Source organism: Clytia hemisphaerica, unplaced genomic scaffold, assembly GCF_902728285.1.
Source record: "Clytia hemisphaerica strain Z4C2 unplaced genomic scaffold, Clytia hemisphaerica genome assembly, whole genome shotgun sequence".
NCBI lineage: Eukaryota > Metazoa > Cnidaria > Hydrozoa > Leptothecata > Clytiidae > Clytia > Clytia hemisphaerica.
The window spans coordinates 182,404-198,598 of NW_027104250.1; the positions used below are offsets into that span (position 1 = coordinate 182,404).

At 35.9% G+C, this 16,195-nt stretch overlaps 1 protein-coding gene across 2 annotated transcripts; it reads left to right on the forward strand.

Moving 5' to 3' along the window:
• The first annotated feature begins 671 nt into the window (after nt 1-671).
• On the forward strand, nt 672-15,432 carry LOC136816547 (uncharacterized). Of its 2 annotated transcripts, none has more exons than XM_067072889.1 (20): nt 672-901; nt 1,394-1,670; nt 3,129-3,426; nt 4,143-4,310; nt 4,762-4,890; nt 5,731-5,835; nt 6,027-6,126; nt 6,280-6,498; nt 7,198-7,344; nt 7,758-7,897; nt 8,444-8,584; nt 9,239-9,364; nt 10,513-10,689; nt 10,987-11,233; nt 11,429-11,574; nt 11,844-11,937; nt 12,717-12,947; nt 13,492-13,662; nt 14,152-14,296; nt 14,939-15,432. In XM_067072889.1, exons 1-20 carry the CDS (start codon nt 862-864, stop codon nt 14,946-14,948), a joined length of 3,111 nt encoding a protein of 1,036 aa, XP_066928990.1. In that variant the 5' UTR covers nt 672-861; the 3' UTR covers nt 14,949-15,432. The 2 variants fall into 2 exon arrangements, 1 of the variants encoding a protein (XP_066928990.1); XR_010847936.1 differs by having other exon boundaries at nt 713-901; nt 14,152-14,444; nt 14,724-15,432.
• The last annotated feature ends 763 nt before the right edge of the window (nt 15,433-16,195 follow it).

The following is a 16,195-nucleotide window of genomic DNA, read 5'->3' on the forward strand; positions in this document are numbered from 1 at the left end:
ACAACACGTTGTTTCAACGTTCATCTAACGTTATATGGATGTTGTGAATATTAGAAAAACGTTGAAATGACGTTGTGAACCAGCTGGGGTTTATCTTTGTCATGTCGTACCTAAAATCCGCAGCAGAGAGAAAAAAAATGGATGTAAGAAAGAATAAGAAAAAAAAGAAATCCATTAATTAGATTGTTAAATTGGTCAGTGATAATTAATGTGTTAATTGATTTCTTTTGATATCTTGTCAACATGTTATCTTTCTTAAAGAAGGATTTATAAAATCTAATGATTAGTATTGCTATTCATTTACCTAGCAATGAAAACAATGAACTCCATAGAATAAAACCTTTGGGATAATTACTCACTTTTTGTCTTTAAATGAGTCAATCTTTTCATATCCAAAATATACCCTTCTCTTTATCTCTCTCTCTCTCTCTACACTGCATCATCCTTAGTAATACCCTTTTGCTGCTCAGAGCTTACCCTAAACAAAGAATGCAATTGAATTCTTTCATCAAGATAAACAAAAACCATTTTAAAACAACAATCAAAATCAATTTAATTGAAGTCTATAAAAATGTACAAAGATTTTGTTTAATCATGCAAAAACAAAAGACCTTATTTTGTCCCAACTTTGAAAGGAGTGTCCCTAATTTTTATTGTTGAAAGGGATAAGAGACAAATTACTCATCCAAAGTCAGCCATCTTTAATTTGACTGAACTTTGCTTTATTTTTTGATAGGTTTATTTCAGTTAGTTGTGTGTTGTGTTGAGTAACTACATCACGCATACAGACTGATAGCAAGAATCTTTTTTTAACCGCGAGTGATTTTCTTGTTTGCTTTTCTGGTGACAGACGACAAGAAGATGCATATCATTCGTGCTGCTTTTTTCGTGGCTGCCCTCGGTAAGTCAATCATCTTTCATCTCTCCCCCTTTATAACTCTTTATGATTTTTTTCTGCATTTCACACTTTCCAGGTTTTTGCCATCTTTGTCCCATAGAATTGTTTTTTCCCAGGTCTTGTTTATTTGATCTTTAGTGTTTCACGATGAATCGATATCGTTTCCCCTTTTCTAGGCCTTTGGTACCCTGATGCACATAAGAATGTTTTCTAATGTCTAAAGCTTAACTTGCCTGATCTTGCTTGACTTATTACTTCTAGATGATTCTTAAAAGGATCAAATTCTAAACTTGTTCATTTTTAGACCTTTATCAAGAGCCCAGAAATATATCTTCTCCTTCTTTAGTGTTTCATAATGATACTTTTATGAACCAATCGTTTAATGGTTTTTTAAATACTTCTTAATGCAAATGAAGGCCTTCTTTACGATACTACGATCCTAGAATTAATTTTCAACGAGCGAAAACTGATATTGAATTTTTTGTTTCTTCATAGGCTTTTGCCAGGGTGCTGATCATGGTTCCCATGGAAACCCAGAAGCTGAGCAAGAGCATCACCAACAGCTTCACCACCATCATTCACATAATTTTGATATCTCACCACCCTCGCCAATCCCCGCCCAAATGACCGTTCAAAAGCCTACACCACCTAAAGAATACGATAGCATGGCGGCTCACGTGATTGATTCACGTGATCACGGCTGCAGTGAATTCAAACACGATCACGATGAAGCTGACGGTTGTATTGATATCTGGCTCAAAAACAAATTCAGGTATGAGATCAGCCCTTTTTTATCATTAATCTACAGCATATTAAAAGTCCCTTGTATACACTTACTGTTCAGCACTTTGTGATACACGTTATAGGACGTTCATTTGACGTTATATGGACGTTATGAACGTTAGATAAGCGTTAAAACAACGTTGTGCCAGCTGGAAAGCGCTTTTTTTAAGCTACGCTTCAAGTTTTATGTTCCCGTTCTTAATTTAAGATTAAATATTTATTTGTAATGTTTGACTTCAGCCCATTTCATTGGCCCTTTTTGTTTCAAATTCTCTCGGTTGTTTGTGCAATATCAAGGCTTATTTTTCCCATGAAAAGTCTCATGGTTTTTTTGTAGTACTTTGTAAGGGATCAGAATATTTTCCTTTACGATGATCGGTGAAAAGATGCGGTGGCCCTTTTTGCAAGATATGATATAAATTTAATATCCACAGCGAATCAAAAAATCGTGGTTTTCAACCACACACAGTTTGGTTAATAGCAAGTGGATAATTACTAATTACTCATTTTTCTAGTCTTTGCTAAAAGAAGAAAGAATAGTTAAATAAATTATACTAATTATTGACATGTTAATTTATGCCAATTCTTATGTCAAGATTGATTAAAATAAGGTTGTGTTTATAAAAGGAGTCGTGCTGAGTTTGAAATAAATAGGTTCACGTTGATTAAGAGTGAGTCAAAGTTTGTTGATACTTGAATATCATTTGAATGTCACGTGAACGTCATCAGAATGTTGTTTTAATGTCATTTGGATGTTCTTTAAATGTCCCTATCCCTTCAATCTACTTCTACCATATCATATCTTCTTACTGCTTCTTACCTTAAAATTCATGATATGCACCACTGCAATGACTTCACGAAATTATGCAACTTTTCTGTTTTTGTTCCACCCAATACGTCACTTTTTCTATTGTTTACGTTCTCAGAAGACTCTCCAGCGGTGTATATCATGAATTGATTAAAATCTTCTTTGAAAGAAAAAATCACAATTTCCTAATAAAGATTTTTTATTTGTCAACTGGATATAGATTGATAATTCGGTTCAGTTGGAGAACAGTAGCCATTAACACAGCTTTTCCCACACGGTTCCTTTTCCTACATATTTTGTCCTAGTTTAAAGGTTTTTTGGTACATAAACTTCATAAGGCTAACTATCATCTAAGAAATAAGCTCCGTTAAAAGGTTTTTCCCCGGGCACTTGATTTCGAAACGACGGTATGTGCCGCGCAAAATCTGCTTTTCAAAATCGTACCCTTACAGTCCAGTTCAATATGGCTGAAAAGGTACCCTTTCAGTGCATTTTCTCTTATTTTACCCAACCCTTATAGTGCACTATATTTCTCAGCTGTAAGACTGTAAACTCTGCGCATATTCAATGTTTTATGTTACATCTGCTATCCCTATAATAGTACAATAATAACAATCTTTTTATATTGCTCTTTTTTAGTGCTGCTGGAATTGCGCCACGTCAATTCCTTACCGAATTCGAATACCATGGAACTCCACTCAACTATCGACCAGTTGTTACCTGGGTCGAAGCTGTCGAAGCTCAATATGTTCGTGCATGCGCCGCAGCCGTTCCTGGGCACGAGCACGTGTTAGCTGGTGGTAAAATCAAATGGGTGGCATTATATAATTACACTCAAGGTCCAATAGAGCAAAGTGGACACATGGAGAAAGGACAGTTGTATAATGTCAAATCTTACACCGCCGATAAACACTGTTTCAGCTTCAGCTTCCCACAAGTAAAAAATGAATTTTTTTGTTGACTTTATATGTCTTTATGATAATAAGACCATGTTCGCACGTGACGGTTCCGTTTCGCTCCGAAACGGAATGAAGCTATTCTATTGGTTAGAAGTGACGTAACACTTGAATGCAACCAATAGAATAGCTTCATTTCGTTTCGGAAATATTGTACAGTTTAAAAATTCAATTTATACTACAATCAAGGTCATAATATTTGAGAAAAAAGTGAAATTCCCACGAAATATTATAACCACAGACGATTTGGAAGCGCTCTAACTTAGGTTGGAAGGGTAGAGTTTTAATTTTTAGCTTGAACGCTTAAGATCTGAGAATCCAAAAGTTCAAAAATGGTTCAATAACGCTCAGAATGCCTGGAGGTTTGTAAACCCCTTCCAAATTGAAATATTCGATTAAATTCAACAAATAGCTCAAAATCGACTTTCTCGCCCGAACTTAAAATTTCTAGAAACGAGGATATAACAGAAATTCACAATGCATTTTGACCCGAATTGTATTATCAAAGTACAACTCGAATATTTAATGTGTTTATCACGGTATCTGTGTTGTTCCCACCTATAAAGCGTTCTTTATGTGTACGTAAAATATGAAACTTAAGGATGGGCAGAATTGAGAAACTGCCTCTAGGATTTCTAGGATCTTCAGTAAAGTTTCGAATGCAAAATAATTTTCATTAATTTTTATTTCTCAATAGCCATTTTCTACTGCGCCAGTAATGAAATTCACCTTAAGATTGAAACATGGATATCATTCAGCTCAAGATGCCATGGTGGTGTTTGCCAAAGGAATCACTAATGGTGGTGCTGTTGTCTGTGTCCAAGAATTTCACGCATGGGCACGATATCATCATGATTATGAGTTGGTAAGTTGGAACTACGATATCTTTAACCACACAATCGAATTTCAATAGAATATGAAACTTGGGGAAATTGGTAGAGATATTCCATAATTCAAAGAAAATTTTTGTTCATGTTGGGATCGAATGAGAGAGAGCCGTCTGTGCATTAACGGAACTTTTTTTGGTGAGAACTAATTTTGGCGAGTTAAGCGAGTTTAGACAAAACTCGCCAAAATTGTATATTTATTTTGCTCATTCACCGAAATAAGTTCTCTCTGAAATTAATTATTTTTTATGTATTTTTGACAAAACAACCTCTAAATTTCATTAAAATTGCTTAAAATAAGGCGAACAGAATTAGCCTGTTATTGGTCAAAATAAGTTTTCTTAATGTTCAGGATTTTTTGCTGCTCGCCAAAATTAGTTCTCGTCAAATTAAGTTCCCTTAATGTAGTTGATTCATTTTCTCTTTTAGTTCTGGTATGGCATTGCTAATCAAGCAAACAACATCATCCTTGATGACTACTCAGCAGCTAGTTTTGTCAATTTCCCTGCCAATGACCTCCAGCCAACCCACGAACGATTGAATGATTATTATTGCAAGGTAACTAACGCACCGAGTTATACCGAGTTGCTTTATTTCAAGGTCGAGTTGCACCGAGTTGTTATTTTAACAAGGAATTAGGTGTTAGTTACAAGTCGATTTTCAATATACATGTTTTTTTCATAAGCATAACGCTTATAAGCAAATGAAGGCTCAGATTTGTAGATTTCCTAAGCATAAGCACATACGCCAGCCTGAAATATTTTTTCTGTTCAAAAAGGTTAGGAAGTGGTAAAGTAAAAAAAGACTTCCACGACTAGCCACATTCCACTGCTCCAAAAATCTAGAATCGAATATTAACAAAATTTCTGAGATTTTATTTAAAAAATTGGGTTGGGTGAATCAAAGGCAAAATAATTCATAAGCATATAATAAGCATATGCTATGCCTGGATGCTTTGAGAACTTAAAGCATACTCGAGCCTGGGGGCATACACTTGCTCATAAAAAAAACATGTATAACAATGCTAGATTTCTAAATTGTATCGAGTTTTATTTATTTTATTTATATTTACAGCGAAGTACTCAAAGGTTCCAAATAAACGCCCCCTCCCCCGCTTGTTAATTTTTCGAATTACATTTTCGAATTAATTTTTAAGAATGTTTTCAGCTGTCAAAGAGACGGCCCCTTATTTTGCTCTATATAGCCTGATTTAAGCCTACATTTACCTTATTTTTGGGTTTTCAGAAGTACAATTTCCAACCCCCCCGGCAATTCGCCCCCCCCCCCCCGTTTATTAAAAGCGCCTTAATGCTGACTTTAATTTAACGACTTTTATTGCAAAATACTAAGTCAGATGCTATATTTCAAGTCCTGATCTATTTCCATCTCACTTCATAGAATGTAACCTTGCCAACTGCTTACTGGCCATGCCCATCAATCCTCGTACAAGCTGAAGAACCAAACTTACAAATTTGTGAATCACCCGTCACCGCTTGGGTTTCTGTAAGTCATCATTGACCTTTTTGTTTTTTTGTAGCTTATTTTTAATTCATCTACACTCCTTGTAAAAATCAAACAAAAAAAGAATTGAAACCAAAAATGTTCCAAGAAACAGTTGAAAGTTTTGAAACCAAATATGGTATACTTTACAGGAAGACTTTACATTAATTAAAAATTTCTATCTACTTTTGCAGCATCACAATGGACAAATTGCCACCTTATGTTATCGCGATCGACGTGGTCTTGAAAACGCACGAAAAACGGACGTCCGAATTCATTACATCATTTATGGAGGTATGTGTGTTCATTTTTATGAAATCCATAATGGCGTGATTTTAGAGGGACGTCAACGCCACAAACCAGGGGAAAGAAAACTTATTCATTGCAATGATTTAATTCGCTCCTGATTTTACTGTGTTGAGCACTCTTTCATTTATTATTTTTCAGCTCCTGACAAATGCAATACTTTAACTTGCCCAGCCAACACGGAATGCATCCACCAAGCCGACGGCTCACCCATTTGTGGATGTATCAAATCATGTGCACCAGAAGATGACGTCGTTTGCGGCTCAGATATGAAGGAATATCCAAACCGGTGTGAATTGATGAAACAGTCATGCGAATCTGGATTCAAATTTGTGTATGCACACAAAGGAAAATGTGAAAGTAAGTTTAATATACAGTAAACTCTCTATAATTCGATTCTTTCTATAATTTGACTCTTTCTATAATTCGAAATAAAACATTAGCCTCCTCAGTTAGGCTACTGGTATAAAATGCTTTCCCCCATTCGAATCTTTCTCTTTTAAAAAGTTATTGACCCCCTTGAGGATCGATTTAGAGAAAGTCAATTGTATTATGCATATCCGGAAAAAGCGGAAACAGAATTTACACTCACATTAGGAAGAATCTCACGACTGCCACTATTATGCATTGGAGTCTCTTTAACTCGAACCTTTATAACTCTTATGCCTCCTTAACTCGATCAAGTTTCATGATCCCTTCGGCTAACAATGTCTTATAAACTTTATTCAATAACTCGAATTGGAGTTTTATTTCCCCGTGCGTGTTCAAGTTATGGAGACTCCGTTTTATCATCAGAACAAAAATTCCACATTATTACTGTATATTTGTTTGACTGGCCGTAAATTTTTATGATTTTCTTAAAACCAATAGATATAGATATCGAACCGTTTGTTCGATAGACAAAGTCTCTCGAAGAAATACTACATGTTTTTTTTATAATCGAGTGTCTCTCCCTATATCACGCTCGCATTATGCTTTGCATTCTATTGTTTTTAAACAATAGAGCCATTGTTTAGGTAATAGAAAAACATGTATAATAATTTATTTGTTTTTTACCAGAATACACTTTTAATCACGGTCGTCAACAATTGACTGCTGTACCAAGCTGTCATGGATTGTATTGTGGTACAGTTTCCACAGATGATCATGTATGGTACAAAGATGCTAAAGTTAATGTCCAAATCTCTACTGCTTATAATGGGCTTGGTATGTGTGTCTCTCTTTCTCATTCCCAGCTGGCACGCAACGTTGTTTTAACGTTCACCTAACGTTATATGGACGTTGTGAACGTTAGATAAACGTCGAAAAAACGTCGTGTGTCTCTCTCATTTAGACAGTCAATTTCTGTTGCTTATACCACACTAATTTATCACAGTAAGGGGACCATTCCTTGGAACATGTGACAATTATATATTTTTCCATAATACCGTTTATTGTTTTGAATAAACGCCCTGGGCGTTAATAAAATTTCTTGGTCAAATTTTAATATAGACCGATCCCCTTTTACTTGACACATATAAGACTAGTCTTTATTGATATCTTAGCACTTTTAGGTTTCTTCAACTTGGATTTTCTCCACATCTCCATTATTTCTCCACACTTCAAATCTTTTCTCTCAGGTAGTGGAAAACCATCAGCTTCATGGGTAGAAGAAGTTACACCAAAGAAATTCAAAGCCTGTGTTATGCTTCCTGGACGTTCTCATGGTACTATGCAACCTACCATTAATTGGTTTGCTTACCAAGGAGAAATGGCTGAGGTAAGGTTTATTCTAACGGTTCCACCCGCAATAACTAAGATACACTAATGGTGTTTATTTAAATTTACACGTTTTTTTTTTATAAGAACGTCAAAAATTTTCGAAGCCTTCGGATGTTCTTAGTTTTTTGGATTTGAAGCCTAAAAATGTTCTTAAAATGTTCTTATTTTCAGCATTTTTTGAGCATTTTGATGTAATTTCTTAAGAAAATGCATGTTTTTAAGTCTCCAAAGCCTTAGAATGTTCTTAGAATGTTCTTAAATTTTTGGGGAAGCCTTATGTTCTTATAAAGTTTGTTCTTATAAAAAAAAACGTGTAAGTTCACCCATCTGATTAAAACTATTGATTGAATCAATCTAGCTTACCTCTCGTCGTCAGCATTTCATTCTCCAGCACTTGTTCTATTTATTAAATAACAAATTTTCTTAAAACGTTGAAAATTCTACAGTCTGAGCCTGGTTCGAAAAATGATATTTCCGTCAATATCTTTGGATATTGTGTTGACTTTATAAGTGTTACTAAAATTTTTTTGTTTCTTTGTTCCAGATCAAATCACACCGTGTGGAAGTTGGAGACTGGCAATCAGGGACTCATTGTGTACCACTCCATGAACGTAAACCAATGCAAGAAGCTGAACCATTCCACCCTGATGTCTGCCCACAGATCCGTCTCCAAGATGTCGGAAAGGTTTGTTGAATAAATTGATATATACCACAGGCCAAATTTTATAAATGTAGAGCAGCGCCCACTAGGCGTCAAAAAGGGCATTTTTTCTCCTATTTTTCATAAAAAAGGCTTTTTTCACCATTATTTTTCACCATTCTTGAAGGGCAGCTTCTGATAACCAGACGCTAAAAAGGCATGGAAAATGGTCTGTATGCAGTGTTCAGCTCCCGTCTGCAGACGGAATTCTGTCCAACTGAATTATTTAACATTTATTTCCGTCCAAATAACAATATAGTTTTGAAATGGGAAATTTCTATTATCAGACATTCCGTCTAGATTAATTAACCAGAGCTAATTGAAATACTGTATAAAGGTCTTTCAAGTTTTGGAGATGCTATAAAGGTTTGCGAAATCTTTTGTTTTGGAAGAAAAAATTGGAATTGGAATAGGCGATTTTTTTACGCAAATCGATATATGTATCCTTCCATAATGATGGAAGAAGCTACTTGTTATTCATAAATTGAAAAAGCTTGATGGATATTTTAATGATATTTTTTGTTCCAAAATTTCGATTTTTAGGGTTTTGAGAGCAGTTTTAGCAAAATTATTTTTAAAATGAGTCCAGTGTCTAGTGGGTTCATTTTTTCGTCAAAATGTTACCTTTTGATATACTAGGTTGATCAAGATGGCTGGCGATACGATGCTCATCTGATGTCACAAGTGTATGGACAACATCATCATGAATGGTTCAAACGTATGTTGATGGGATATGGTGTCAAGAAATTGAACTTGACAAGTGGCGTAAGTTATACACTAGAACCTCTTTAACTCGAACCTCTATAACTCGAACCTCTATAACTCGAACCCCTTTAACTTGGACCCCTATAACTGGAACCTCTATAACTCGAACCTCTATGACTGGAACTTCTATGACTGGAACCTCTATAACTCGAACCTCTATTACTCGAACCCCTTTAACTTGGACCTCTATAACTGGAACCTCTATAACTGGAACCTCTATAACTCGAACCTCTATGACTGGAACCTCTATGACTGGAACCTCTATAACTCGAACCCCTTTAACTTGGACCTCTATAACTGGAACCTCTATAACTCGAACCCCTTTAACTTGGACCTCTATAACTGGAACCTCTATAACTCGAACCTCTATAACTCGAACCTCTATGACTCGAACCTCTATGACTCGAACCTCTATAACTCGAACCTCTATAACTCGAACCTCTATAACTCGAACCTCTATGACTCGAACCTCTATAACTCGAACTTCCATAATTCCCACGAGGCTCATGTTCCCTTCAGATAGAATATGCTACAGTGGAGTGAGTTTCTTAACTCGAACCTCCACAACTCAAATGTTTCCTTGAATCGCACAACTATGTGTAATATTTCCCCGTGCGTGCTTGCGTTGTGGAGACTCAACTTGTTATTTTTCCTGTCCTGACAATAAGTAAATTCATTAAATGGGGTTTCCCAGTGAAAAGTCGTATATTCCCTTATACACAAGTTCAGTCTTAATGAAGGGTTTAGGAATATTACCCCACGCATTTTCACATTTAGTATCACATCACTTACTTTAAACGTACAAACGCGAACAGAAACTTTTGTGAGATCGAAAAAGTGCAAGATCTAGATTTTCGCGAGCATAAACTTAGGTATAGGCGATATTAAGCGAATAAGGTATATTTTAAGTAGAAAATTCAAGTTTTCGCGAATTCTCCTCTCAAGAATTTTCAAAGACATCTACATCGCGAAAAGGGCTAAAATTCGCGAAAATCGTGAAAGTTTCTGCTCGCGAAAGGTTGTACGCCTAAAGTACCCTGTCTTGTTTGATCATTTTTATCAATTTTCAAGCCATCAGCCACTATACTACTACTCATTTTATTTATAAAAAGTATTGACTGCATTATCCAATATTATATTTTCTTTAGATGGAAATGGACGGTGTCACTTTTATGATGACAGTCGAACAAACGAAAACCGTGAAAGCGCAAGACGTAAGCGACGCCGTTAACGTCTGGTTGGAATACGACGAACAAACTCACGATTCTTACATCTGTTTGAGAGAATTACAAAACTTTGATGGAAAACACGAGGGTATCCATGTTGTAAGTTGTCTTCACTTTAACGTCCAATCAACGTCCATCTAACGACTATAACTTTCATTCAACGTTATAAGAATGTCCAAACAACTTTGGCAATACAAAGTTTGTCACCTTCTTTCACTCCTCAAGTAATCAATTTGATGAATAACTTTCAATGAATTTGTCACCTCATCAATTTAACATTTTTACTGAAGTATCCCATCACAATTTGCTCAAAACCTCAAAACCTCAATATTCAAGGTCCACTCTACAGACCAAATAGTGTTTCAATTATTAATTTCTTCCCATTAAACTCCTTAGCACTGGACTCTTTTCAACAAATCCATGATTCACGATTTCGGATTCTCCCACAAAGTTCATTTCAAACCATCTAAGCAACAAGGATTCGAACATAAAGCACAATGTCAAACTAAAGCTTACTTGCCAGCTGGAATGTACTTAATCAACTCGGCAACTACTCTCGTCTCCTTAAAACACAGTATCAAACCATACAGTGCTATGGACTCTATGAAAAAATATCATATGCACAGAGCGGAAATGATGAAAGGTTAGTTTATATTTCGTGGATTATGTTTTGTGGTAAACACTTTTAATTGTCATGGACAACTTTAAAAAAATATAACCCCTTTTTCATTGCACTGTCGCTTTGTTAATTCTTTTTAACGCATTCTTGCAATTTGAAAATTTAAAGTATCGTGAGTTTCTTATCTCCATCACAATGTAATTATTATCTCCGTGATAGGTATGAGCATGGGACATGGACAAGACAGTTCTAAGAAAGAAGTTGTTGCCAGTTGGATGATGCCGCACATGTGGAGAGCCAATCTTACTGGATGGCGCCCGCACATGCGCATTGAAAAGAACGCTGACTACAGCGCTTGGATCGAGGTACGTTACCAATTATTTTAGAAATGAAACGTGACGTTAGTTCAAAGTTCATCTGACGTTCAACGGTGAACGTTAGAACAATGTTGTGTGTCAAAGACTAAGGCTAATGGCCAAAGGGCCGCTTATCATTTTTTCACTCACGGCTCAGCTTCAAGGTGAAACCTGTATGTGTTATTTCTATAATTCGCACAGATTCAGATTTCCTTTTCGATTTTGAATTAGCTAATTAGCTAAGATACTTTATATTTTTTATCTTTTCACTCCTTTAGAATATGAACTCTACTCACGTCACAGTTTGTCAAGCCTCCACATTCAATGGACACTCTCACAATGGTGTTAGCCTGGACGTTTTCATCATGCCAGGTAAGAGAAAAGGCCTTTCACTTTCCTCTCTAAGTTCAATTTTTTCAAATTAAACTCACAACTTTCGTAAGGGGGTTCTGGACTCTTTTTTTCTACAAATATTTACCCTGTACATGTTTTTTTTTTAGTTTAAGAAACTAGTTTTACCAAACAGCCTCAATGTTTCTTAAGAAATCGGTCTTTTAAGCCTTAAATGCTTCTTACATGTTTCTAAACTTTTTGACATACACGCTTTTTCTTTTATAAGAATAACTTCTATAAGAATATCAGGGTGAGATTTCGGGTTTAAAACAATAGGCCTATTGTTTAGAACAATAGAAAAATAAGAATAATGCTCACCCTCAACCAAAGTACACTATTCTTATAAAAAAAAAGCGTGTAATCAGCCTCATAGAAGGCTGGATCGGACGGTTCTTAAAAAAGACGAATTAAAAAATGTTATTTTCTTAGCCTCAGCATGTTTCTTAGATATTTCTTAGTTTTTAGGCATTCTGAGCCTCATGTTTCTTTAAAGTGTGTTTCTTAAAAAAAAAAAAGCGTGTTTAGCAAAGAAAGGTTTGGATTGGCTGGACTTGATTATTTCAGTTGAAGAAACTTAAAATATCCTGTATTGATTAATTTCGTCTGCAACTGGGACTGTTTTGATTAACCTTCAGAACTCAAAATTTCATTTCAACCTTTCAAACTCCTTTTAACTTTGATTTTAGACCAACTCATCAATCAATCGCTAATCAATCAATGATAAAGAATTTAAAGAATCTAATTTTATTTATTTTTAGACCGTTGTTCCGCTGGTTTTAAATTCATCAACAACCACATGTGCGCCAAATTCGACCCAACATGCCGAACACCAGCACAAGCTCACGATGCTTGTAAACTATTTAACGCATACGTCGCTTCCCCAGACAGCTGTCAATCAGCCGTTCACCTCGCTTTCCTTGCTCAACAACAACAATTCGTAATTGCCAAGACTGATGCTGTCACAGAAGGAAACTGGGTTCCAGGATACGGTAAGTCAAACCGCTGACCTATGTTAAAAAACCTGTACTACCATATTTCCTTTTTAGTACCGCCCTCCAATGGGCGCCGCACGTAACAGCCTTTAATATAATGTTTCCTTTGTATAGTGCCGCCCTCCAATGGGCGCCGCACATAAAAGCGAAATAAAATTGAAAAGGGCGTTTCCCTCCCATAAGCACCTCCCTCTAAAGAGCACCGCACCTCAAAACTTGGCGCTTGTTTAAGGAAATACAATATTAATACTCGAGTGAGTGTAAAATAAAAGTGAAACAGTCCCACTTATTTTTGAATATCAAACATAGCCTCGAAGAAGTGATTAGAGTATGTTAAATACATTTATTTTCAGGCTATAAGAATTTATAGCCCGAAAACTGGCTTTCCTTTTACGTCAGTAAAAATTCATATATCGTATATATTTGCAACCATACAATTTTTCCCTTGGCAAAATTGAAAGGGGGTACTTTTGGCATATAGGGATCCTTAATTAAGGTAACGGTGCGGAGAAAGTTAAATTCAAAACTATTTTTTATATAGGTGCACCACAAACTTCCACCTGGGATAACTGGGCGCCAGGAAACCCAACTTCCGGCGTATTGAACGACAATGATTGCGCTAACCAACGTGGTACAAGCGTTGATAAGAACATTGACGTCAAGGAATTCGAACAAAAATGCTCTGACTGCGCAAGTTCAATCTGTGTTAAGCGTAAGTCTTTTAATACTATTTTTATTCTTCTGTGGAGTCTCTTAACTCCAATGTATCCTTAACCCAAACAAGTTTTATGGTTCCTTCAGATAACAATGCCTCATAAACCTTACTCCATAACTTGAAATTTCATTCACTCGAACAAGTCTGTGCTCCCCCTTGCATATCCGAGTTATAAGGGCTTCACTGTATTCTGCTTATCGACTTTAGTTTACCCAGCTGGCACACAACGTTGTTTCAACGTTTATCTAACGTTCACCCATTGTAGTAGAGGGTCAAGCCTGGGGTCCCGTGACATCTTTTTTACGACCTAGCCATTTTTAGTCTATTCCAAAGAACAGATATTACAAGATATTGTAAGTACTATTTCACTTTAATTGGTCGTTTTCGGATCAGGAATCAGGCTTTAGGCTAGGTAGCGCTCCTCATTTTTTTGTTTGGATAATGGTTGGACAGTTCCTTCATTTTGTTTTACTTGTTCCATTTTAGCTGCATCGTGGATGAGTTGCAACTTCCGTAACCCTGACTATTGTAACAATTGCGGTAAATGTAACACTATCAGTCCATTCAGCCATATCTGTGCTTGCATCCCACCATACGGTGGCCCCCGCTGTGATGTCAGACCTGCAGTAGCGTAAGTTTGTTATTTTATCAAAACATCTTTAAATACAATAGTAGACTATATAAGTTGAACCTATCTAACTTATCCAAAAAAGCCGAAAAAATGGCCAGAAATTTACCGGGGTACTAGTCTAGCAAGCTAAACGACTAATTCAGACAAAGTAGAAATAAAGCAAAAACATTATAGAGGTAATAAATTTTAGTACAATAATATAAAGCCTATACTACTGTATTACACGCATTATAAACGACTCCAGTCTACTAGGGCACCCAAATCTTTCGTTGTCACCCGACCAAAGCAGCATAATGTTTACAAAATATGGATATAATACCTTTATTTAAAATCAAGAACTTTTTGGTTGGGGAAGATGTCTATGCGCAGTATAACCTAGTATTCATGATATGCACCACTGCAATGTCTTCTGGCACGGACCTAACAGCTGGTTGGTTGCAAGTGACGTAAAATCAGTCAATACGTCACTTTCAACCAATCAGCTGTTGGGTCCGTGGAAGACATTGCAATGTTGCATATCCTGAATTTGTCAGAAGTACCCTTTCCTAATACGTTTCCATATGATTCTAGTACAGTTAATACGAAAGAAATTGACCATACAGCTCAAGAACTTCAACTAATTCATTTATTTTTTTTATTCAGTGATCCTTGAGGAGAGATGCTTGATGATAAAGTCAATGTACTTATAACGATGATGAGGAAATTTTGACCAAAGAGATGACAATCTAATCCAACATTCATCAAAAACAAAACTTCATCCATATATAAATTTTGTAATTTTATAATAGAATTTAATTAACCAATGTTATAATTTAACTTATAATCTCCCTATGTTGTTTTTAACCGAAATTACGATTTATGGTCCAATTGACATTTACAAGCCTTATCCGTTTCCACATTACGTCATAATATGATCAGTAAACTCGGATGCATTCCCCTCCCCTAATCTCACTGGTTATCGAATTTTTAGTTACACTTTTCATTTATTTTTTCTTTTACCTTTTTGTTTGTATTTATTTATTATTACGCTTTATATATTTTTTGCTTATTTACAAAATACATTTCCACCTTCTCAAAAATTGATTTGTTTATTCTTGGTTACATAATACAACGAAGTCTTCTTCGAACTTCTATAAGGTATACCCAGCTGGCACACAACGTTGTTTCAACGTTCATTTAACGTTATATGGACGTTGTGAACGTTAGATAAACGTCGAAAAAACGTTGTGTGTCAGCTGGGTAACTCGAATGTCTCTTTAATTCAAACAAGTTCTCTAGTCCATTCAGTTAATTGCCTTATAAACCTGACTGCATAACTCAAAATTTCCTTAACTCGAAGAAATTTGTGTGTCCCGTGCATGTTTGAGTTGTAGAGGCTAAACTGTATTGTACAATTTTCCCTCTGAATTTCTAGAAAAATCTGGTTGTTCGAGAAAATGCTGTACACACTTCTTTAGGCGGTGCAATCTTAAAGGACTCTGTAAACATCAGGCGGTTTTCACTGGTGATAACAGTTGAAGCTTGTACAAACTGAAAGCCAGAGGAGATTGACCCTAGAATTGGCTGGAATTTTAAATTCAATTTAAATCGAATCCCCACAGTTTTCTCACTATCCGATCAATTGAAATTGTTTGAGCATTACTCTCTCAGTATTGTTCGGTTTTACCTTTACGCGTCTGAAAAATTGCATATTTTTAGCTATGTGAGGGCTAACTACTCTCGGGTACCTAATAGCCGGGGGATTTGGAATAAGCAGGGGGGTTGGAAAAAATCGCAAAAGTTAATAAGCGGGGTGGGGGTTGGGATAAAAATGTCCTAGGTGGAAAATTTTCGAAAAAGAGGCTAATACAGCAGAATTAGGGCAAAAGAGGAAACTTTCAAAAAAATTTCCCCAAAATC

Bases quoted from the DNA above. Each gene is read 5' to 3' on its own strand.
- LOC136816547 (XM_067072889.1), top strand. From the start codon at position 862: ATGCATATCATTCGTGCTGCTTTTTTCGTGGCTGCCCTCG. The intron at 4,891-5,730 runs GTAACTAACGCA...CTCACTTCATAG, and splicing joins TGAATGATTATTATTGCAAG to AATGTAACCTTGCCAACTGC. The intron at 11,938-12,716 runs GTAAGAGAAAAG...ATTTATTTTTAG, and splicing joins GGACGTTTTCATCATGCCAG to ACCGTTGTTCCGCTGGTTTT.